At 40.3% G+C, this 23,466-nt stretch overlaps 1 protein-coding gene across 2 annotated transcripts; it reads right to left on the bottom strand.

The window, feature by feature from the left end:
* Positions 1–14,377: 14,377 nt before the first annotated feature.
* On the bottom strand, positions 14,378–16,343 carry Rpl22l1 (ribosomal protein L22 like 1). 2 transcript variants are annotated; one of them, XM_028763858.1, is made up of 4 exons: positions 16,234–16,343; positions 15,152–15,244; positions 14,886–15,007; positions 14,378–14,616 (listed from the first exon to the last, which is right to left on the bottom strand). In XM_028763858.1, exons 1-4 carry the CDS (start codon positions 16,240–16,242, stop codon positions 14,472–14,474), a joined length of 369 nt encoding a protein of 122 aa, XP_028619691.1. In that variant the 5' UTR covers positions 16,243–16,343; the 3' UTR covers positions 14,378–14,471. The 2 variants fall into 2 exon arrangements, with proteins under 2 accessions (XP_028619691.1, XP_028619699.1); XM_028763866.1 differs by having other exon boundaries at positions 15,152–15,241; positions 16,234–16,263.
* Between the last annotated feature and the right edge of the window lie 7,123 nt (positions 16,344–23,466).

Below are 23,466 nucleotides of genomic sequence, written 5' to 3'. Positions count from 1 at the left end.
TTCTTTAATGCAAGAATAAAAAGAAGTATGGTATTATTCTTTTTGGTTTTTTTAATAATGAAGAAAAGCATTTTAAAGTCAAATTCAACTTTTGAAGCATGCTTTCTCTTTTATACACACACACACACACACACACAGAGTTAAGTCTATACAATCTTTCAGGGTCACACAAAAAGTAGAGCAATTTTAGCATCCGACACGGATACTCGGAACCATTTGTTTTTAACCTCCAGCACTATAGAGATATATGCTGTAGCACATGCTTTGAGTGCAAAGGTCCATACGCCTAGCAGTGCAGAGTGCGGGTCCTAAGAAGTCTTAACAGGACTTAGAAACACCTGGAAAGAGAATCTCAGTGAAGGATTTTCTGCATTTGATTGTTCTATGGGCATGTCTGTGAGTAAATTGCCTTAATTAAGTCAACTGATGTGGGAAGGCCCAGCCCATTGTGGGCAGCACTATTCCCTAGGCATGAAGTCCTGAACTATGTAAGAATGGAGAAATAAGGCTGAGTGCAAACAAGGAAGCAAGTGAGCATGCGTGCATTCCTCTCAGCTCTTGACTGTAGATCTCACATGGCTAGCTGATCCAGGTTCTTACATTGGCTTCCTCATCATGAAGGGTTATATCCAGAAGCTGTGAGCAAAAATAAACTCCTTCTCCTCTAAGCTGCTTATTGCCAGGGTAGCTTACCAAATTAACAGAAATGGAACTACACTTCAAAATCTGTGGCTGAGAAACTGAAAAAAATCTACATTATCATTAGTTGTTATTTACTTCTCTGAGTTTTTGAAAAAGCACAGCTATAAAAGTATGAGTGACCCCCAAGGGAAGAGAAAGTGGGGGTGCAGCCCAATGATGGGCTTACTAGACAAAAAAAAAGCCCCATGGAAACTGCCAGTGAGTTTTTTTCCATACCCCCAGTTTTTGTTTATATCCTTACACACATGTAACCTCTTCCTTTTTCTTGCATTTAAACAGAGGAAACACAGTTGTTAAAGGAAATCTAGCTACCATGTGATACAAGAACAGACAGCCTGTGTGCTTTGCAGCAAAGCAAGGCTACAATGGAGCTGACATGGGAACTCCTAGAGACCTATCCACAGGAGTGAGATTACTCACTTGTTCACCTTCCAGGAGGACTGCTCGTTCTCCCAGGGGAAGATCACCTGAGGAGTCCACCACTTAGTATGAACTAGAACTTGCTGCAGAAACAAAGAATGTTTAAAAGACCCTGGGGTTTACAATAACAAGTGTTTATTTTTCACTAGCATTTATACATTTCTCAGAGTTTGAGAAGCATGTTCTGTTTCCTACAATCAGTCAGGAACATGGCTCGTAGAGTGTCCACATCAACACAGGCTTCTACAATTGAACAGAAAGTGACAAAATATAAACTAGCTTTTAGAATTTCCATTCAGACAGCTGTCATTCCACTCTTCTCTCTCATGGATCAGAACAAATCACTGGGATAGTGATAACCTCAAAGGGAAGTTGGAAAAAGGAGTAATTTCATTATATGTTCAGAAAGAGAAATAGAGGAATGAGCTCTACGGGCACCGTAAGGAACTGCAATGCCAACTTAATAGGGGCGCATGCACAATGTTCATCCTTAATTTCTGTGCTTTCAGAGGTTCCCAAGGCTCTCTATATGCCTGCACGCATGGCATCGGCCATTTGAGTTAGTTTCCCCGTGGGTCTTCCACTCCTTAATAAAGAGAGACTGGAATAAATATTAGAAATTCTTCACTTCTGACTGTACATGAATATATCATGGGATCAACACAGAGGCGCTTAGTAACTATTGACCAAAGGGGTCCGGAAGTGAAGGTTTCTGGATATGTCATGTGATGCAGACTCCCGCGGTGTTTTGCTGAGGCAAGACCCGTGGGAGGACACGTGCTGTTTGGAGAGTGTATAAGTAGGACTCAACAGACAGTAATGGGGGCAGTTGCATAGTTTTGCAATGCTTCGTTGGTCTTGAGTCTTCCTTGAGAGAGAAGGGAGAGAACTTTTCCTGGTGTCCTGGCTGGCTCTGGTCATTCTCACTGATTTGTGCTGATTTGATGGAGGCCTAACTCTTTCTGCTGGATCTTGCTACCAGTGCTGATTCAAGTTCGGTATCCTGACACTACTGAACTGTACCGCTGATATCCAGACAACTGGAGATAGGAATCGTCTGAAATAACTACTTCCAAACAGGTCCATGTCCCTTTGTCTTATTTACCATCTTTTCTTCCCTACCTTTGGACAGTGGGCTAGTAGTGAGTTGAAGCATTCTGAAACCCTTATTAAAAGTAGATTTTTAAAAATTGAAGCCTAGAGTCCCATGGGAATCCCCAAACTACCCAGGCTGTTACCAAGACTATAGGTTGCTCTCCATAAACTGATAGCAAGACCCCATTGCTGAAGATAACATGCGCACAACTCATTGAACATGGGGAAATCAAGCTGGAGCCCACATGGAGCCTCCACTCCCACGTGCTAACATTTCTGGTATAGGAAGGTACTCTGCACACTACCAAAAGAGAAATGTAAACATCCAGCCAGCCCCAAACCCTTTGGTCTATAATCATATCCTATCTGCAAGGTATGCCAGGGCAGTGGTGCCTCACAGCTTGTAGGAATAACCAACCAATATCTGATTTGACTTAAGGCCTACTCCAGGAGATGAAACGCATACCCGACACTGCTTGGGTGATGAAGGACCTGAGACTAGATGGCTCAGGGACCTAGGGGAAAACCAAACACTGCTGTTCTAAAAAGAAAAGAACAACAAAATGTAGCAACAGAATAACTCCTAACGACATTCTACTACACACATAGATCAGTGCCCTGCTTAGCCATGATCAGAGAAGCTTCCTCCTACAGCAGACGGGAGCAAATAGAGAAACTCAGAGCTAGACATTATGCAGAGAACGAGAGGCCATTAGAACACTCAGACCTAAACGAGAAGACTCCATCAAATCCCTCTTCTCAGGGATCAGGGAAGCTTGTGGAAGAGGAGGCAGAGCGAGTGTAAGAGCTGAGGGACACCTAGAAAACAAGGCCCTCTAGAGAAGCATGATCCATGCGCATAGGAACTCACAGAGAGTGAAGCTGCATGAACAGGGCCTGCCCAGGTCTACACCAGGTCCTCTGCTTACGCATTGTGGCTTCCGGCTTCCTGTGATTCCTGAGTGTGCTAATGAATGGGTCTGTTTCTTGTGCCTTTTCTTGGGGTCCTTTCCTTCTGTTTGTTTTGCCCAATTCAAATGTACTAGTTTTTATTTTATCCTACTTGATTTTATGACTATCCATTAGAATCCTGTCCTTTTCTAATGAGAGACAGGGAGAGAGTGGGTGGATCCAGATGGCAAAGGAGGTGGGAGGGACTGGGAGGAGTAGAGGGAGGGGGAACTGTAATCAGGATACGTTCATTATGTGACGGAAAAATCTATTTTCAATAAAAGGGGAAAAAGAGTTTAATTGCATATAATTTGTTACAAAATAGATTCAGCCATTTTTCAGATAATGTCCTTAGTCACCGAGAAGTAAAATTTTCAAATAATTGTAAAGTAACTACCTTTAAATTATGATATTTAAAGCAATTGGTTTTAGTTACTGCTCAGTGTGGGAAACATCACACTGAAAGGAGAGTGTGCATGCCTAGAAGCTCTGGCCCCTGGAGACAGGAGGGCCTACCCTTCAGCCACACTCACTGGGGTTCACAGCTGGACCTATCTGTGCATAGCCCCAGACCATTTCAAAATCCCTTGTATATGTTTTAACGCTGCTATGGAGAAAGGGAGAGAAAGAGTGGCCCGATTCCCAGGAATGCTCAAGACTACAAACAAATCAATTTTCCCATTTTATATTTTATATCCTTTTCTGTTGATGTGGGAAAGAAACTAAACACACAAGGTCTTTGGCTACAGTGCTGAGTAGTGTAAAGACTCATCAAAAATTCTTAAGAAAGAGATCGCCCTATTTAAGTAATAAGCCAATCCAGGAAGATCCACTTCTCTATATTTTATGGAAATATAGTTTGGCACAATTCTTTGGGAAGAAGAGATTGAAATTATCTTTTTCTCTTTATCTATCAATTTATCTACTAAAAATCTAGCCTAAAGAATACCAAATGTTTTTAACTGAGACATTGTGTTCATTGTCAAACTGTATATGGTGGTAAAATTATTTTAGACAGGCTAAATGTTCAATAGCAAAAGAATCATTTAAGCAAATTATAGTAAATTTATATGAAATACCTTTTAAAATATTAACTTTCAAAAGCCATACAATTTATCCAATATAATAAAATCCAGGTTGAGTGTATGTGTGTGTTATTATGTGAACAAAATACTTCAGACTATGGTGCTAAACAAGTCTTGTTTCCCTTTTGATATGATGATTTTTTTTTTCGGTTTTTCGAGACAGAGTTTCTCTGTGTAGTCCTGGCTGTCCTGGAACTCACTCTGTAGACCAGGCTAGCCTCGAACTCTCGAACTCAGAAATCCTCCTGCCTGTGCCTCCCAAGTGCTGGGATTAAAGGTGTGTGCCACCACCGCCCGGCTTGATATGATGATTTTTATACTGACATGAGCAATGAACTATATTCTTAATTATCATACAGAAAACTACAAATTTGCTGTGATGGTTAACCTTAATTTCCAACTTGACTGGGTTAAGAAGCACTTAGATTACTAGGAAAGCACATCTATGGGTGTTTCTGTGAGGCTGTTTCCTGAGAGGACTAATGAAGGGTAAGAGAGAACTTTGCTGAAGGTAGATAGCACTACTTTACAGTCTGTGTGTCTGGGTGGCATAAACTGTGGGGAAGGAGAAAGCCTGAAACAAAGACACTTTTCAGTCTTCCTGCTGACCACCACAATGTGAGTTGTTGTGTTCTACACTTTATATGATGGACTGAAACATCTGCAAATGTGAGCCAAAATTAATCATCTCCCCATTAAGGGTCCTCTACAAGAACAGTATGGTTCTTAATCACTGAGTCATCTTCCTAGTCCCTAAACCACAATTTCTAAAAAGACTACTAGCATTAAAAAAGAAGCCAAGAATTTTGCATCAGGGCAATGGCATATGGAACTAAGGATACTCTACCCATTGCATGCTCCGGAGTACGAAAAAAGTAAATGCATTTGAAAGCCTTTTCCTTGACAAGAGAGAATCTCCTGGGTACCTTGATTGCATAGAGCAAATTTAAAAAGTCTCACATGAACCCCAAAGTTGCTATAACTGTAGTCGAAGGGAGCCTTGTTACAACTTGAGATGGCAGCAAACCTCGGCAATGTCTATTTGGCAAAATACAAAAGTTACAAGCTGATAGAGGTTTCAACTCAGGTTTCAAGGGAAATCCTGGGAGTCTAGCAATGTGTGACAGGGTTAGAATTCCTGCAGGTAACCCCTGAGAGTGTGATGTGTGAAGCATTGGGGAGGAGGGATGAAGTTAAAAGTGAAATGAAGATCTCAGGGAGGTAGACGTTCTAGATCACATAATATCTGCTTAGGAAAGCCATAGACAATGCTTCAAGCCAGTCCAGAGGAGAGACCAGGCAGATTGCAATTACTAAACCCATTGGGACAAAGATGCCCAATCTCTTGGGAGTGGATACCTGGCCATGTGCCATGACATGTCATGCATCTATGAGACTTCATGTCAGCCTTGCTGATTCGGAACTTGTTTTGGTTGCATTGTTTTCTATTTCTTCTTTCACCCCAATAGAATGTAAATTATTTGCTGGAAGCTTGTGACTTGCTGTTTAAGTTTTATAGACGTCACAGCTAAGTTTGCCTTGAGTCTTAGAAGGACTTTGAGCTTGGGTTTTTGAACAATGTTCAAACTATTGAGGCAATGGGAACTCTTGTCTTTGGAGTGATGGACATGACTCATTTGTGAGCCAGCAGTAAAAGTTATAGTTTAAGAAAATGTGTTTGGGGACTTCAGAGATAGCTCAGTGGTTAAGAGCTGTTCTTCCAGAGGTCCTGAGTTCAATTCCCAGCACGAACATGGCAACTCACAACCATCCATAACTGTAGTCTCATGGAATTCAGTGCTCTATTCTGGTGTGCATAGGTGCACATGTAGACAAAACATTCATGTATGTAAATACATAAATCTTTTTTAAAAAATAAAATGTGTTTGGGTGGCATGCAGTCAAGCCATGTACTTGGGATGGTTAACTGTATCAACCTGACTAGATTGAGAATGGTTAGGGTATTAGTAAAGACCATCTCTGGGTGAATCTATGAAGGCATGTCCAGAGAAGGTTAATCGAACGGGGAAGAGCTGTACTGAGTGTGCACAGCACCATCTCATAGGCTGGGACGCGGAGGGAATTAAAGAGGTAAACAAAGAAAACCCCGAGTACAGGCATCATCTCTCTCTGCTTCTTGGTTGCCATGATGTCAGCTGCTGTGATATTGCCATGACTTCCCTGCCGAGATGGACAGAAACAATGAGCCAAAAATAAATCCTTCCTCTTTTAAGTTGTTTAACTCAGGTATGTTGCCATAGCAACAAAAGCCTACTATGTATGTTAACAACACAAATGTATTTAATAAATTGTTGAGTTTATTTTTATAAAGTTAGAAGATAGAAACAAAATTTATATGGGGCGTTTATATTAAAAATTAGGGCCTACATTTCATAAAAACTTTATTTTTTTAATTTTATGTGTACGAAGTGTTTGCCTATATGTGTACCATGTGTGTGCAACCACATGTAGCAAGTGTTCTTAAACACTGAGTCAGACCCTCAGCCCTCTTTTTAAAATGTTATTAGATGGAATCAGTTTGTTATTTAAAAAGGACATGTCAGGAAAAGACCTTTTAGAACACTGAAAAGGCTATGAGCATAATTCTTGGATATGCATCAGAAACAACATAGTAGAAAGAGCTAACCATCCCAAATTCTAAAAGATGCTGTCTTAGAATAATAATAATGCTAGGGAAATGATTACAATGAAAACCCGCAGAGGGAACTCATGTCTGGAGACAGGAACTGAAGGGAACTGACTTGGCACTTGAGAATGAGGATGTTTATGGGAAAGGTGGACAGTCATTTTCCACAATTAATGTGGCTTCATGATTTGTCTTAAGTGCGTCCACAGCAGCATACAGATCTGTCCATCCACATGTAAAAAGTACAGTGCACACAGTCTGTCCATCACTGTGTATTACGCTTGCTCTTTAACTTTCTCTGTCTTTTTAAATTAATTAAAATACTACATTAATTCTTCGAGAATTTCATTCAATACATTTTGATCATATTCACCACAACTCTTTCTCTTTTCAATTACCCTCCCATCCCCTACTTCATATCATCTGTGTCTTTTGAAATAACCCATCAACTCCAATGTGTGTTGCCTATATACTTCTGGGTGTGAGGCTACCCACTGGAGTAGGTTGACCAGGAGCCACACCCTCAAAGTAAACCGACTCCCTCCCTCGGAAGTCATCAACTCTCCATGGCTCCTCAGGCATCTGGACTCATCGACTCCTTCCACTGCGAGCTGGAATGTTGATGGCTTGGTTTGTGCAGATCTAGTACAGGCATCCATAGCTGTGGGAGTCCATGAGCATAGGAGTCTGTCATGTCCAGAGCACACTGCCTCACTCCAGTCTTCCCTGGCCTCTGACTCAACAGCCTTTCTGCCCCCTCTCCTGTGATGGTCCCCAAGCCATGGAAAGACGTATGATATTGATGTCCCATTTGTGCCTGAGGACGCCACTGACCAGTTTGACCAGTTTTGAGTTTCTCCATTAAGCACTGTACAAAGAGACCTTTCTGATGAGGTCTCAGAGTGCCACAAATCTATGGGTTGAGAGACATAAACTTAGAGGTTAGTTTGTTGCTCTATTCGTTTAACAGAATGATGGTAATAGGTTCACACCTGGGGCCTGTGAGCTCCCTATCCATAGGCGTTGGTCAGGTTTACAGTACTAAGCATGTGTCCCTCCTGTGGAGTTAGCCCTAATGAGGACGTGGTTGGTGAGTACTCACATAGCACTGGAGCCATGACTCGCACTCATGTGCACATCTCCCGTCCAGGTTGTTATTACAGTTCACGGCTTTTCTCCCTAATAGCATCCCGGTAGCATGCAGATAATCCTAATTGAATGCTAATGGAATGGTCACAAAACACACAAGTAAGCCGCGAAGGGGCGGGGGACTTGGGAAAGCATGAGAGGACAGTAATGGGCCATTGTGATCAAAGAACTTTATGCATAGCAATACAATTCTGATTTTTTTTAAGTTTAAAAGATGTTTTTAAAAGAAGCTCTGTTTTAAGAAAAAAAGCTTGTATGTATTACCATATATAAATACAGATGTGTTTGTGTGTGTGTGTGTGTGTGTGTGTGTGTTGTGTATGTGTGTGTTACAAATATAAAAAATCATATAATACTCTTCGTGAAATCTGGGACAATATTTTCACTAACCAAAAGCAGTATCTTTGCCATGATACATGTATTAATGCAAACTGATTTAAGGCTATGAAGAACTTCACCGCAATTTAAGTTATATTTTGATTTTTAAAAACCTTCATTTCTTAACTAGAAAGTTTATCAGGAAAATAATCAGGAAAATTTCTTATAAACAATAAATTGTTTGTTTTGTTTGATTCATTTGTGTTGTGTGTAAGTAAGAGGGTTGGGGGCATCTATCTGTTAATATACATCTCAAATGCTGTCTGTAATACACACTAACAGGGGTCAGTTTATATCTTGAATTCAAGTGTAACTTAAATGTATTTTTTTCTAATTTTCAAATATGACTTGTTGAATTTTTGAGTTGCAAATAAGGGATTAATAAAGTCTATCTAGAAGCATCTTAATTGAAATACTATTAAGATTGTTCTTCCTAAACTATAGTGACTTTTGAAAAGTGTCAAAGGCAAAAAAAAAAGTATTAGTATGCCTATATCTGCAGCAAAACCAACCAGATCAACGACTAGAGATTCAAATGCTTGAAATAACATGGCAATTCTAAAAAATTTTTTTTGGCATGCACTTTTATAAACAATTCTTTCCTGTTTTGCTTTAAAATTCATTCTCTATAAAATAATCCTCTTATGTGGCACAAAAATGTGCTGCATCGAAGCCATAGCTCCACCTTGTGGCAGAAATCGTAATTGCAGCCTTTATGGATCCCGGAGTAGTCAATGCAATTCCCGGAGTAGTTACAACATGTTAGCAAAATGGCACGTTTGGGCGGACCATGTACGTGGACCATGCCATTTTAGACTTCTCCTTTTTGTAATTATATGAGATTCAAAATGCCCAGTCTGGTTCTTTTAAGAGCCTCTCTTTTCCACGGGTTGGACTATGACATATTAGTTTTTGCCCTACACAATTATCAGCTCCCTAAGCTTGTTTCCACTCCCCGGTTCCCATTTGTCTTTTACACTGGAATCCTCAACGCTTAACTTTCTGATTTGGAGAATCAGAGAAGGATAGGGGTCCTGCACCCCATCTGAGACCCATCTAAGAAAGTTAAAAAAAAGATTTCTGATATATTCTTGTACACTTCATCAGGGAGAGGCCCAGCGTGGGTGCCATATCCCTGGAGGGGTTTCATTGTAGATCTGGGATTAGACTAAAGCAAATGACAAGGCAGCAGACATAGTTTACACGGAGGAAACCAGAACCCACTGCAGGTAAGCACATCTGTCGTTAGAGTGTTAGAGACTCTGACACAAAAGAAACCAGAGTTTTGCCCTTTGCACAGTAGTGATCTTACCCACCATTTATTTTAAATTTTAAAAACTGATTATTAGTATTTTCAATGATGTGTAGGTACCTGTGTATGGGTATAGGCACACGTACCAGTTTGTATCCAGAGGTCAGAGGTCACAGATCCCCAGGAGCTAAAGACCATAAGATACAGGTATAGGTTCTGGGAATCAAACCCAGGTTTTCAAGAGCACTGTGCACTGAGCCGTCTCTCCAACCTCCTACCCTTTTGTGTGTAAGACTTTCCTTACATGTATTTCAAAACTCAAATTCAGTGATGTCCAAAATAAAAGTTTGTCCTCATTTCTTAATCTTGAAGTTAAATCTGTAATAAATTTTATCTCCATCTATGGTTCATTCCTTTCTACATGCCATGATCAAGTCCTGTAGTGCTTTACGTAAAATCTGTGTGGATAAAGCATACATCTATATCACCTATATATCTAAGAGAAATATCATGTTTATATATAGTAAACAATAAATGTATGCGAAATTTTTGAAGAAAAGAAACAAAGAAAGGTTTACCATGTTGATTACGCATACTTGAGATAACCCCTGACCAGTCCCCGTCTGAGTTACCATTATTAGCTCTCTCTTCATTTTTCTTTTCTCACAAGTCTTTTAGCCTTTGGCTAATTTCTCCAGCCATTTTGCTAATTAGTGTCATTCTACAAATATATTTTGCATGATATTTTCAGCCTGAAGTGTTACATTTTCCTATACAAATGCACACATTTCCGTTTCAGGTTCTTGCCCTCTTTCCGCTAACTCGCCAGGCTTTCTCCTGTGTTTCCTTCTCCTTCCAGTCCCTCCGTGCCTGAGCCCTGTTTCCTCCTGTTTGTTCACACCTCAGAGATGTGCCTCGGTAGAACAGAGAGTGTGATATCAGGCTGATGGCAAGAGCTTCAGATTCTGGCTGTTCCAACATAGCATTGGGCTTTACTGTCTCCACTAACACAACGTGATCTTGATTCATGTACCTGGGTAATAAGTCTTGAAATCGGTTTTCTCCCATTGTACTTCAGTTCAAAATGTTTTAATTGTTATGGATCCTTAATCTTTATATAAATTTTAGCATTCACAGTGTTTTTTTTTCAAGTGAAAATGAGTGGCCTCTTGATTTCCTTAGTGAGATCTACATCTTCCATTTCACATGTGGTGGGAGTAGCAGCTACACTCCACCTGCCTGCCACCCTTTCCTCCAGAGTTACACCAAGATTGAATTAAGCCCATTGGTTTACTCTCAGGATTGCCTTAGGGAAGGACACTTGGCCTAGTTCCAACCAAGGAGACTTTAGCCCTGAACTTTCTTTTTGCTTGTCAGATAGGGTTTTTGTTGTTGTGTTTGTTTGTTTGTTTTGTTTTTCTATTGTTTCCAACTTATTGGCACTTAGCCACTGAGAGACAGAAAAGCAGCTAAGAGCTTGACATTCCCAGCTACAGCCACATTCTCTGTAAAACAGAACAATTTTCATAAAACATGTCCTGCAGACACAGGTGCGCTCATGGTGAAGCAGCAAAGCAACGAGAGACAAAGCAATTCAGAATTATGTCTGAGCACAAAATCAAGAATGCTGACAAACCCACAAAGTAACAAAGTATATCCCTTCTCAGCCAATATAAGGAACTGCTGTTGTTTCAGGCTGTGGGACAGCCTTAGGCGACTGATCTTCTGAGGTAAAATCATAGAGGTGCCTGTGGTGGCTGAACTTGCTTGTCAACTTGACTGATCTGGAAGCAGGCTAGCCACTGGCACTCCAGTGAGGGTTTTTGTTTTGTTTTGTGGGCTTTTGTCTGTTTTCTTTTCCTTTTTCAAGACAGAGTTTTTCTGTGTGGCCCTGACTGTCCTGGAACTTGCTTTCTACACCAGGCTGGCCTGGAACTCACAGAGATAGATCTACCTGCCCCTGCCTCCTGGGTGCTGGGATTAAAGGCCTGTGCCACCAGTGCCCCACTCATTGAGAGGTTTTCTTGATCAGATTATTTAAAGTGAGAAGCTCGATTTAAATGTGGAGGGCACCTTGTGGTGGAAGCACAATAGGAAAGGACATAGAAAAAGAAAGGTTTCTTGTTCATGGGCTCCTCCATTCTTGTTGCAGGTTCACCTGGTCTTGCTCTGCTGATCCGTTTGCTAACAGAACCAGCTTCTACATGCTTTCAACAGAGCACTAGACCCACAGCTCTCCAGGACCGGCCAAGGCTCTCAGCCTTTGCTGAGAAACCACAGCCTCTCTGGGGGCGAGACAGCCATTGCTGGGTTACTCCAGCCATATTGTGTAACTCCTTTTAAAATACATATTCATTCTGTCTTGCTGTTCCTGTAGAGAGCCCTGACTAACGCAGTGTCTAGTCATAGGACAACTAGTACTTCCTAGAAGCCCTAACCTGAGCAAATGCCTACTACCTTGAAGTCATTGCAACCTTATACTCAGATGTCCTCCACAGAACTAGTACCTCTATGCCAGTGTGTTCCCCAGAATGGCCACAAACTAGTCCCCTCCCCCAACCAAATTATAGGCTTTGATCTACTGTTATACACAGCCTTAAGCCAAAAGGGGTGGGGGGTGGGGGAGACTGCTCAAAGGTTTTGTTTTTCCAACCAGATTTTATTTATTTTCGTCTTGGGAAGGGGACACACAAGCATACCCATGCCACAGCGTGAGTTTGTAGCCATTTTGACAGGTAACTTGGAAGTAGCTTCTGTATTTTAAGATTTGTTTATTTTTAGTTATGTGTACTGTGTATAGGGTTGGGTATGTGCTATGAGTACAGGGTCCTACACAGGGCAGAGGTACAGCATCTGCTGGAACTGGATTTATAGGTGTTTGTGAGCTGTTGTGTGTTGTCCTGGGAATCAAACTCTGGTCTTCTGTAAGAGCATTATCATCCTTAATGCTGAGCAGTCTCCCCAGCCCTTCTGCAGGGGGAAGGAGGAGAGACCTAACAGAAGTCGATTGGAAGGCAGGGTGGGGGAGAAGGGCTCGCAGCTGCAATTCATCTCTTCAAAACTCTGACTTCCTCTTGATGGCTGTCATGTTAAGTAAGGGAAGCTCAAGCTTCCCTGTAGAAAGTACTTCTTCCAGTTTTGTTGATATTTGTGAATCACATTGGCTAGAAAGAACTCTCAATTCTAAATGCATTTCCATTGACATTTCTCTTACTAATTTTATGTTTTAAAAAGCTGAGTCTTCCTTGAGATTTTTAATAAGAAGAGTTCATATGAAGGGGCATTTTATTTTAAAAGTATCTCCCTCTTGAGGACACACACTATGCTACATGGACATACATATATGCAGGCAAAATACCCATACACATAAAATAATAATAAAAATATAACTATAGTATCACAATCATATCCAGTAAATTTAACAACTATTACTTTAAAAATATTTAATTCTCTTTTCCTTTTAATTCTTTCTCTTTTACAAACTATACTTCTGGGCTGGAGGGATGGCTCAGCAGTTAAGAGCATGGACTACTCTTCCAGAGGTCGTGAGTTCAATTCCCAGCAAACACATGGTGGCTCACAACCACCTGTAATGGGGATCTGATGCCCTCTTTTGGTGTGTCTGAAGACAGCAACAGTGTACTCACATACATGAAATAAATCTTTTTTTTAAAAAAACATACTTCTTGCAGGTTGCTTATTTTGAGAAATGTTCTATACAAATGAATCACTCAAGGTAATTATATTTTCACTGTTAATGAGATTCATTTGGGCACTGATGAACTGAAATCACTTTTTTGGGAATGACATCTAAAAGAGGAACTGAATTACCAGTGACATCTCTCCCTTTATCCAGGGCCCATGCCACATTAAAATCAAGTGACAGGTGGTGAGGTACTTGGGAGGTGATTAGGATACAAGATCACAGATGATTACAAAACCTGACACTAAGCTAAGCTAAAGCAAGATGAATCTACCCATTTCTGATTCCCTCCCTTGTCCCAAAACACTGCACACACTCAGCCTCGCTCTATCAGATGCCAACACCTGGAATCATTCTGAGTTATTTCTCCAATCTACTTCCTTTCCCCTGATGTTGCCTAGGACAGACCCACGTTTTCGTTGCCTTACCTAACAAAATGTATCAATGTACAATTCATTTGTCGTGCCAAGTATTTATCAATTCTTGTGATAGACAGGATGTTTATTTACAGTCTTACACCAACTAGCCCAATGTCAAAAAAATACATAAGCAGGTATCCTACTTTGTGGAAAACTGGATTAGGATACAAAGCTAAGAAAATTCACAAGTTTTTTCACACTAAGGTTGTTCAGGAAAACTAGTAAGCACCTGGCACCTCAAAGACAACCACTGAAATCTACAAACCAAGGTGGAAGACACATCAAGGACTTTGTAGGAACCAGAATACAAGAAAAACACTGCAATTAGAAGACTGCTAATCTCCACAATCTGGATTTTGCTTCAAAGCTTTCAAATCCCACTTAATGGGGAATAATGGCCCATGGAGGCAGGAACTCAGAAGTTACTCTTCAGTGGCCCCCATCTACATGGTTACTAAAGGCAATAACCATGAGCAATCCACCCACAGGGAGCCTTTCTGTTAATTAAGAGGTATGAATCACTCGGTACCCCAACTCTTTTTCTAGTTATCTATAACACACTGAGATGAACCATACTTGCTTTTATAGAGTAAAATGACTTTTATTTGCCCATAACGTCCGATTTTAGGTTTCTTTTGCATACTTCCATTTTATTAAAAGCAAAGGCCAATTAGTCCTCAGACTCTGAACCATCTTCATCTTGACTGATCTGGAAATAACGAAGTTCGTAAGTCTCCTTGTCAGACGCGACCACACGAAGCCAATCACGGAGATTATTCTTCTTAAGGTATTTCTTGGTAAGATATTTCAAATACCTTTGAGACAAAACCACAATTTTATTAGATGTATGATCAAGCCATATCTGTCTTGTAATTCCAATTCACCAACTTTGATTTCAAGAAGCAACCTCTCAATCCTAGTACAACACACCATGACATCTGCTGACTCTCTACCTAAAATATACTAACATTCCCCATTTGCAACTAAGTAGATAAGAGTCATCCTGACACTGTATACAAAAACCTTTACAGATTATCAGCCATTTTAGCAGAACGCCTGCAAGATATCCCAAGTTAAAACTGACCTTTTTGAGAACTGTTTCTCAGAAACAACTGTGATTTTATTCTTCAGGCGTTCAATGTGAACAACATTTCCAAGATTTCCAGTTTTTCCATTGACTTTAACCTTCTCCCGTAGAAACTGTTCCTATTTTCAAACAGAAAGAATGCAAAACTAGGGAAGAAAACCCTAGATAGTCACTAGGGAAGGTACCCTAGGAGTACAGCTTAGGTTAATATCAGGTACTGTATTTAGATGCCAACAACTATACAATTACAGAGAGACACTTACAAAATTTCCAGAATCAAAAATTCCATCTTCTACTGGATGAGTGAGGTCCAAATGAAACCGCCAGGTTGACTTCTTAGGTTTCTTGTCCTTCTGCTACAAACACAATTATGATGGCATTAAAGCAGTTTATTCAGCTTAGATACTGAATTCACAAGAAAAACTTACCAACAACGCAGCATATATTGTATAAGGGGGTTATACACAGAACTAACCAACACCTAAAGGAGCCTGTACTATATGGAAAGGGTACTCACTAACTTGGTTTAATCCAAGGTTTCCTCAAATCCCATGGAAACTTCATTTTGCCAGTAAGTGCCTCCCAAATGTGTATATTAGAATATATAGTGAGAAAATTTCCTTGATTCTAAAGAACTGCTTCCTACTGTAACAGAAAACCAATGTACTTCCAATTTCAAATCAAAACACCCACCTGAGTGGTGTTTTTAGTTTTATCTGAACTTAAAACACCATTTTTAAAGTAGTAGGCTTCATTATGCTTTGTTGTAATTGGTCCAGAGGCACCTAAATGGTTACCAATTAGTAATAGTCTACGTCCTCACCACCCTCAATTATCACAAACCCGGAACTAGCATTTGAGTAAATGACAGGACTGGATTTGCTCACTGCCGTGAAATGAGCAGGTAATCTCGGTAGGTTTATCATCAGACATCACTCAGTTTTGAATGCTTACCCAGCAATCTTATTTTTAACAGTATCTGGTTAAATTGACTTTCCAAATGTTTAGATCACGCCCTTCAAATTGCTAACGTCATTGCAACCGAGGACCTGGCCACCTAGCCTTTCTTCCGGTCACATAGTGACCACAGGCCATCAGGACTAGAGAGAAACCAAGAGGCCCAGAGACCGACCTCGCTTGCCAATAATGAACTAGTCGCGGGCCGGGCTCCAGCCCCGCAGGCCGCACGGCACACGCGGACGGCTCAGCCACTCGGATTCTACCGTACCAGTAGAGACCCCCGCGCAGACTCTACTACCACCGCCTTCTCTACTGCGGCGCTCCCACTCGCTAGACGCAAAAGCTACTTGTAGCACCCTAGACAGGCACACCCGCGTGTACTTACCGGCGCCATATTGAGCTGCAGCCGTGGGAAGAGAACAGGCCGCCGCTGCACGCACGCTTTTATATAGAAACGTGCTGCGTCATACGCAGAGCGTCCGCGCTGCGCAACTAGGAACCGGATGTACACTGGAGTGCACGGCAATCACCTAGGAAACGGAGGCGTGGCGTCGAGGGAGCGGATGCCCCGGCTGCGCCATCTAGCGGGCGGCAGGAGTTGATCAAATTCTGTGCTCTGTCTGTGGTCTTTTCCAAACTTAACCAGAGTAAAGTATGTTCAATGGATGTCACAGTTCAGGGCAAGGCAGAATCTCAGTGTTGCTTCATGACCGTCTCTATAATATTGCGATTATAATCCATCAGAGAAAAAGTTCTATGTTTTGTCTAGGTTCTAAGGTAGAGGATGTCCTTCTGAGAAAAACAGGTTGAGTACACTTTGGGTTTACAGGATGGGCACTATTTATTCTACTTTCTACTTACTGACTTCACAATCTGCCAAGACCTAACAATATTTACAAAGTACACTAGGATGGAGGTATCTTGATGACAGAAAAAAAAACAACCTTTGAATTTTGAGTGGTTGTAAATTGACGCCAGGCCAGAAAAGTGGTGAGCCTGTTGCTGTTTAGCAGTAATACGTTTCTGTGGGTGGGAAACTCTAGTATTTAGGGACAGGAGATGGGATGAACTTTAGTTGTTGATTTGGAAAAGGCCCTAGAATGTACGAGTTGTGTTTGTGTTCTATTCAAGTGATTGGTTATAGGCGTTAATACAGTGTAGTTAATACGTGCTAGTGGTGCTGACGTTTTAGAAGAAATCAATTTCATTAAAATTTAAAATCTGTTTGCCTTAAGAACCACAAAAACTTTCCGTTCCAAATGTCCAGGCAGGGACCAAGGTTGACATTTCTTTCTAAAGGGCTTCCTGTTCTGCAGAGCAAAATGATATTTGGGTCATTAGATATTTTGAAAATAAGTCATTAACTAACATTTAAAATTTTTGTTTTGCTTATCTTTGGCAACTTTCTATCTCATAACAATAAGCACTTAAGCCAAATATTTATATAAAGGAAACATAAAAACAGTATGTGATTCTAAATAACTGGTCATCTTCCAAATACTAAATTAGAAACCATAATGGGTGAAAATGATTAGACTTTTTAGATAGCAAGAATTAATGTTCTTTTTAAGCCCTGGATTTCCTAAAGAGTGTATCTTGACATGTACACCTGTCTCAGTTACTATTCTACTGTCGTGCAGACACCATGCAATTTATAGAAGAAAGTTTGTTGGTGACGTACATAGTTTCAGAGGGTGAGTCCCTGACCATCAGAGTGGGGAGTGTGGCAGCAGGCAGACAGGCAGGCAGTTATGGCACTGGAGCACTAGCAGAAAGCTTACATCTTACACAAGCACAAAGCAGAAAGGATGAACTGGGAAGGCTGTGGGCCTTTGAATCCTAGAAGCCTACCCTCAGTGACACATCTCCAACAGGCTCACATTTCCATCCTTCCCGACTGGGGCACTCAAATGTATGAGCTTACGGGGTGGGGTGAGGTGGGGTGAGGTGGGGTGAGGGGCATTGTCATTTAAACCACCAGTTCTTGCTTGTTTTTTGTTTTTTGTTTTTGTTTTTTGGTTTTAAAAAGCTGAGAAAAATGAGACTGAGGGCAAATGTAGTCCCAGATACTTGAAAATTATTACATTACAAATCTGCCTCTGTTTTTCTGTCTGTCTCTCTGTCTCTGTCTCTCTTTGTCTGTCTGTCTATCTGTCTCTGTCTCTCTCTCTGAGATAGGGTCTCAGTATGAAGCTGTGGCTACCATAGGAGCTATGAAGACTAGGTAGGGTTTGAACCCACAAAGATACTCCAGCCTCTGCTTTGTAAGTGCTGGGATCAAAGATGTATACCATCATGCCTGGTGGGCAGATATATTTTTAATAGATTATAAACTTAACTCACTGGATATACTTGATATTGGATTATGAATAGCTGGATAAGTTAAAAAATACAGGATATTGTAGATTAAGTTTATTGTAAAACTTCATTTTATATGGCCACCGAAAATGGGTATGATAATATTATAAATGACTTGCATTATACAGTTAATCTGATAGTGAAGTAAAAGAATATGTTGGAGGCCAAAAAACAAGCTATGCTCATGCATATCTGGAGTTTGAATTAGCTCTACCAAGATAGAATAAAAACCTCCTAAATCTGCAGTTAATATGTGCTTGGACTGGCCGGGCGGTGGTGGCGCACACCTTTAATCCCAGCACTTGGGAGGCAGAGGCAGGTGGATTTCTGAGTTCAAGGCCAGCCTGGTCTACAGAGTGAGTTCCAGGACAGCCAGGGCTACACAGAGAAACCCTGTCTCAAAAATCAAAAACCAAAAACCAAAAAACTAACTAACAAAATAAAATAAAATAAAATAAAATAAAATAAAATAAAATAAAATATGTGCTTGGACTGATGCCAGGAAGAAGTACAAGTACTCTCTGGAGAAATTCACCTTTGATATTGTCAGGAAGAATTCCCTGAGCTAAGCTTTCAGAAATATGAGCTGGCAGCTTTTAAAATCACTAAATACAAACCACTATGAATAAAGATCAACTACCTATACCTATAAAATAAGATCAACAGAGCCTACATATGTTGAAAATACCAGAACATAAAATAAGTATTTTCAGTATGATTAAGAGCTAAAAGTATTTCAAAGTATGAGGGAGAAAGAGATAGTTAAATTTTGTCAGTATTTAAAACAGAAACCACCAAAAGTACTTCTTGCATTTAAAATTACAAGAGCTGAATTATAATTATTTTATGCTAAGTTGAGCCTAGTGAGTGATCCCAGTAATCCGGCTACTGCTGAGGTTGTAGTAGGAGGCACCGTGGTTCCACGGGTTTGAGATCAGCTGATAATGGACTGAAACTTAGAAGAAAAACAACAACAACAATAACAAAATAGGAAGGAGAAAGAAGGCAAAGGAGGGACGGGAGGGGCTGGGGTGAGAAGACTGATCTGAAGGTCTAGCAGGTAAAGTGCTTGTTCTGCAAGCCTATTGAGCTGAGTTCAGTTTCAGAACCCATGGTGGAAGGAGACTCCTCAGACACAGGAATCACATTTACACACACACACACACACACACACGTAATAAAGTTGGAAAAAAAGGAGAGAGGAAGAATGCAAGGAAGCAAGCAAGCAAGCAAAGAAATCATAGATACAAAAAGTAAAGACAAGAATGTCAGAATTCTTACTATTTGTACTAGCTGGGAGATCCAGTGGGATGAACCAGAGATATTGGGAAAAGACCAATAAATGGTTGAATTCTCGGATTTAGGGAGCCCTTCAAGGTATCAAAACACAATTATTTCCAAACAGTACAGAGAGGGATCCAAAATATCACACAAACAGCAATAAATCAAAAAAAATGTGACAGCTATAAAGAATAAAACTGGCCGGGCAGTGGTGGCACACGTCTTTAATTTCAGCACTTGAGAGGCAGAGGCAGGCGGATTTCTGAGTTTGAGGCCAGCCTGGTCTACAGAGTGAGTTCCAGGACAGCCAGGGCTACACAGAGAAACCCTGTCTCAAAAAAACAAAAACAAACCCAAAAAACAAAACAAAAAAAGCAAAAAGAAAAAAACAAAAACAGACAAAAACCCACAAGAATAAAACTGGAAGGTGCATTTAAGGCATTTTTACCCAGCCTGGTCTAGAGCGAATTTTAAGACAGCCAGGGCTACAGGGAAACACTGTGCAGAAAACCAAACAAAACCAAGCAACCAAAAGTCCCACACATGTTCCATGTGAATCAAAACAGTTAAAAGTATGTTATTCTATGAAAAAATATGGCAAAGTAGGTGTAAAATTTCCAGGAAAATAAACTTACCAGAACTTCCATAACAAGAAACAGAGTATCTGAATAGTTCTGTATCTCTCAAATGGATCCGTTTTGTAAATAAGACCTCCACACAAGAAAAACAGTCATATAGCTTCACTGGTCACTTCTAACAAACATTCAAGGAAGAAATAATGCCAGTTATATTAGCTTTATGTTCAAACTCATGTTTAGTCTTTTTTTTTTTTTTTTTCTAGAAGAGGATCATTCACCCAGTTTCCTGCCCCCCAAGGATATATGCTGCACTTAAGGAGTTAAACCCTCGTACTTTCAGGCTGTCTGTGTGAGTCCTGGTAGGAAGTGTGAGTTCCCACGAGTACGCCATGTTTCATGTCCCAGAATCCCTTAGGTAGAAGTGAGTAGTTTGCAAGGCGTTTTGGTCAAGCTGTATCTGCAGTTCAGACGTGTACCCTGCATGGCTGTGTGCAAGACTCTAGCAGGACTGAGCCTTGCTTGTAACTCGTGTATTGCTAGTTGCTTCTGCTGCCTCCTACATTCCTACTTCTGTTACCATGGACCATTCCTAAGTAAACCAGCTACATACAGCTAATAGGTGATGGCATGGATTTACCCAACCTTCCAGATAACAAACAATTTAGGAGCTGGCAAGACGGATTAGCAGTTAAGAGCACTTGGTATGCAAGCCTGAAGAAGTGAAGTCAATCCGTAGATCTTAAGGTAGGAGAGAATCAACTCTGGCCTACACACACACACACACACACACACACACACACACACACACACAAACGATGCTCACAAATTATTAGTAAACCATACTTAGCAATGTGACATGCAGCAAACTGGGCATTCTATAACAATGTGTGGTTTAAAGAAGTGCTGTTGAACAAGCTTAAAATCTACATAAAAATGGTCAGAATTGGTATGTGAGCTTGTCAAGATTGCTGGATACAAAATGTGCAAAACAAATTGTATATTTCTGTACCAGCAACAAACTAGAAAGCAGAATTTGAAGAAGACATTATCTCTAATAGAACAAAACATAACAAACCCTGAAGGGAAAGGTGTCAAAAGATATACAGGATCTGTATGTAGAAACTGTAGAATTTAATTGAGAGAAATTGGATAAAGGAAGTTGAATAAAAAATCCAATGTTCATGGACTGAAAGTCCAGTACAGTAAAGAAGTCAGTGCCCCAGTACTGTAGATTAATGTGGTTTAAAGCAATAGCTTCGTGTCCTCATCACTGTTCTGACAAAGCAATTAAAATTTGCATGGAAGAACGAAGATAACTGAGTAGAAGAGGTGTATTTGAAGAAAAATAATGGAAGGCTTTTCTATGAAATTAGGAAATTTTGACACTTTAATTGCAACAGAAAAATAGTGTTTTGTGGGTAGATATATGAAATGGAGAGTTCCCAGACATGTGTGAGTGTGTTTGTCAGTTATGGTAAAACAGAAGTTCTCAACAGTGGGGAAAAGAATCCATACAACCCTCATTACTTCTCATGGTAAAAGTATGTAAGCCAGAAACCATTGTACACATGTAAAAGCATCGGTGAGTAGAGAACATGAAGCCCACATTACTGTTTTGTACTGGAAAGATAAACGGCTTATAAATACAAATAAGTGATCTCATAAACACTTGAATATATGCCAATATGTATTTTGCACCATGAAAAACTGCAACAAATACAGCAGGAGAGCTCTGAACAGGGTTTTACTATGATCCCTTTGCATTCTCACAGCTGCAGCTCCAGCTGTTCTGGGCTTGTGCATCAGATGACAGTTCTTACACAGCAAACGTTTCATGTTCTGTAGGGCCTTCTTTTGAAAGGTCTCTCTGTTCATTAGCAATACCAGGGATCATGTAGCATGCAAAGCACATGGTCTTTGTGTCTCTTTAATTTACTTATTCGTAAAATCCCATCTCTTTGCTAGATTTGCTGATTTGTAAATCATCACGTTCACTTGCTTCATGTTTCTGTACTGGGATCTATGAATGTGCACACACAGCCAAGGCACACAGAGGACAAGTTGTGGATTGAGTCCTCCATCCTGTGGGTCTGAGGGTCCAAGTTAGGTCATTAGGCTCGGTGACAAGCACCTTTCACCTGCTGAGTTGTCACATAATCCCTTTGTTTTCCTTAAATTTTCTGATTTGTTCATTTTGTTAGCTTTTGTTTTTTTTTTTTTTTTTGAGTCAGTCTCATCACACTGTTATGGTTGGCCTGGGACTTGCTATGTAGACCAGGCTGGCCTTCAACTCATAAAGATCCGTCTCCCCTGATCCCCATTTTTTTTAAAAAAATAGAAATTCAGTTGGACCTCTACTTCTCTAATTCCTTTGTTCCTGCTTTTGTCTCTGTTGCTTCCTTCTTTGTGCTTCCTTCTGGTTTGTTGGCTGGCTGTTTGATTCAGGAATGAATACTCTTATTCACACTTCCATTTTTACTGATATAGAGAGAAATGCTATGAATTTTCCTAGTGCTACTTTATAGAGATTCTGAAATATGCTTTGAGAAAAACTTTCATTTTATTGTATAATATGTTCCCAATTTTTTCAAGCAGAAACTCCTTTTATTTTTCCAGTTTTGTTTTTAATTTCACTTGGAACTGGTAGCACAACACAAGTTGCATGTGAAAGACAAGAATCTTGCTATGTAGCCTAGGCTGGCCTTGTATCCACCATCTTGCCTCAGAGTCAGAAGCACTAGGGATTAGACTGGTAGCCTCTACTCTACAATTTTAAAATCTCTACAGAACCTTGTATTTCCTTTCTGTTCTCAATATCTTAGTATTAATATTTGTGTGTGTGAAAGTTCTATATGATTTGGAAGGAAAGGTAATTTCCCTAATTCAGGATGTTAGTGATGTGAGTGCCTACACATGAATGAAAATGGTGGCACCCACAATTTAAATGAAAGTACACACGATTGAAAACAAAAAGACTGATGTGTTATGAACATTACTCACACATACGACATTCTCCCACCAAGAATAGGTTGGATCTGATGGTAACCAGGGTTGCCAAGCCTTTTGGACTCTCCTGAACTCAGGACACATTTGAGTACTGGAAATCATCTCTGAGTATGATCAGAATATTATTTTGATTACATTTAGAAAGAATTCCCAAGAGATAGATAAGACCTTGGTAGCTGGCCTTCTGAGACAGTCCCCAGTGATTGTAGTTACAAACATCTGCTGAATGTATTACGGGAATAGATGTTTTAATTTCCCAGGGAGCATGGCTGCATAACCTTAACATGTGGTGACTCTACAAAAGGTTCCCTATTTGGATGTCTAACAAAGAAGGAACATAAAGAGACCAAAGACAGTGACACATAATCCATAATCTACCCTTCTCACCTTTTCCC

This window comes from Grammomys surdaster, unplaced genomic scaffold, assembly GCF_004785775.1.
Source record: "Grammomys surdaster isolate TR1022 unplaced genomic scaffold, NIH_TR_1.0 62, whole genome shotgun sequence".
Classification (NCBI taxonomy): Eukaryota; Metazoa; Chordata; class Mammalia; order Rodentia; family Muridae; genus Grammomys; species Grammomys surdaster.
Note: the sequence above shows the minus strand (reverse complement) of the source record. Positions and strands in the feature narration are given on the sequence as shown.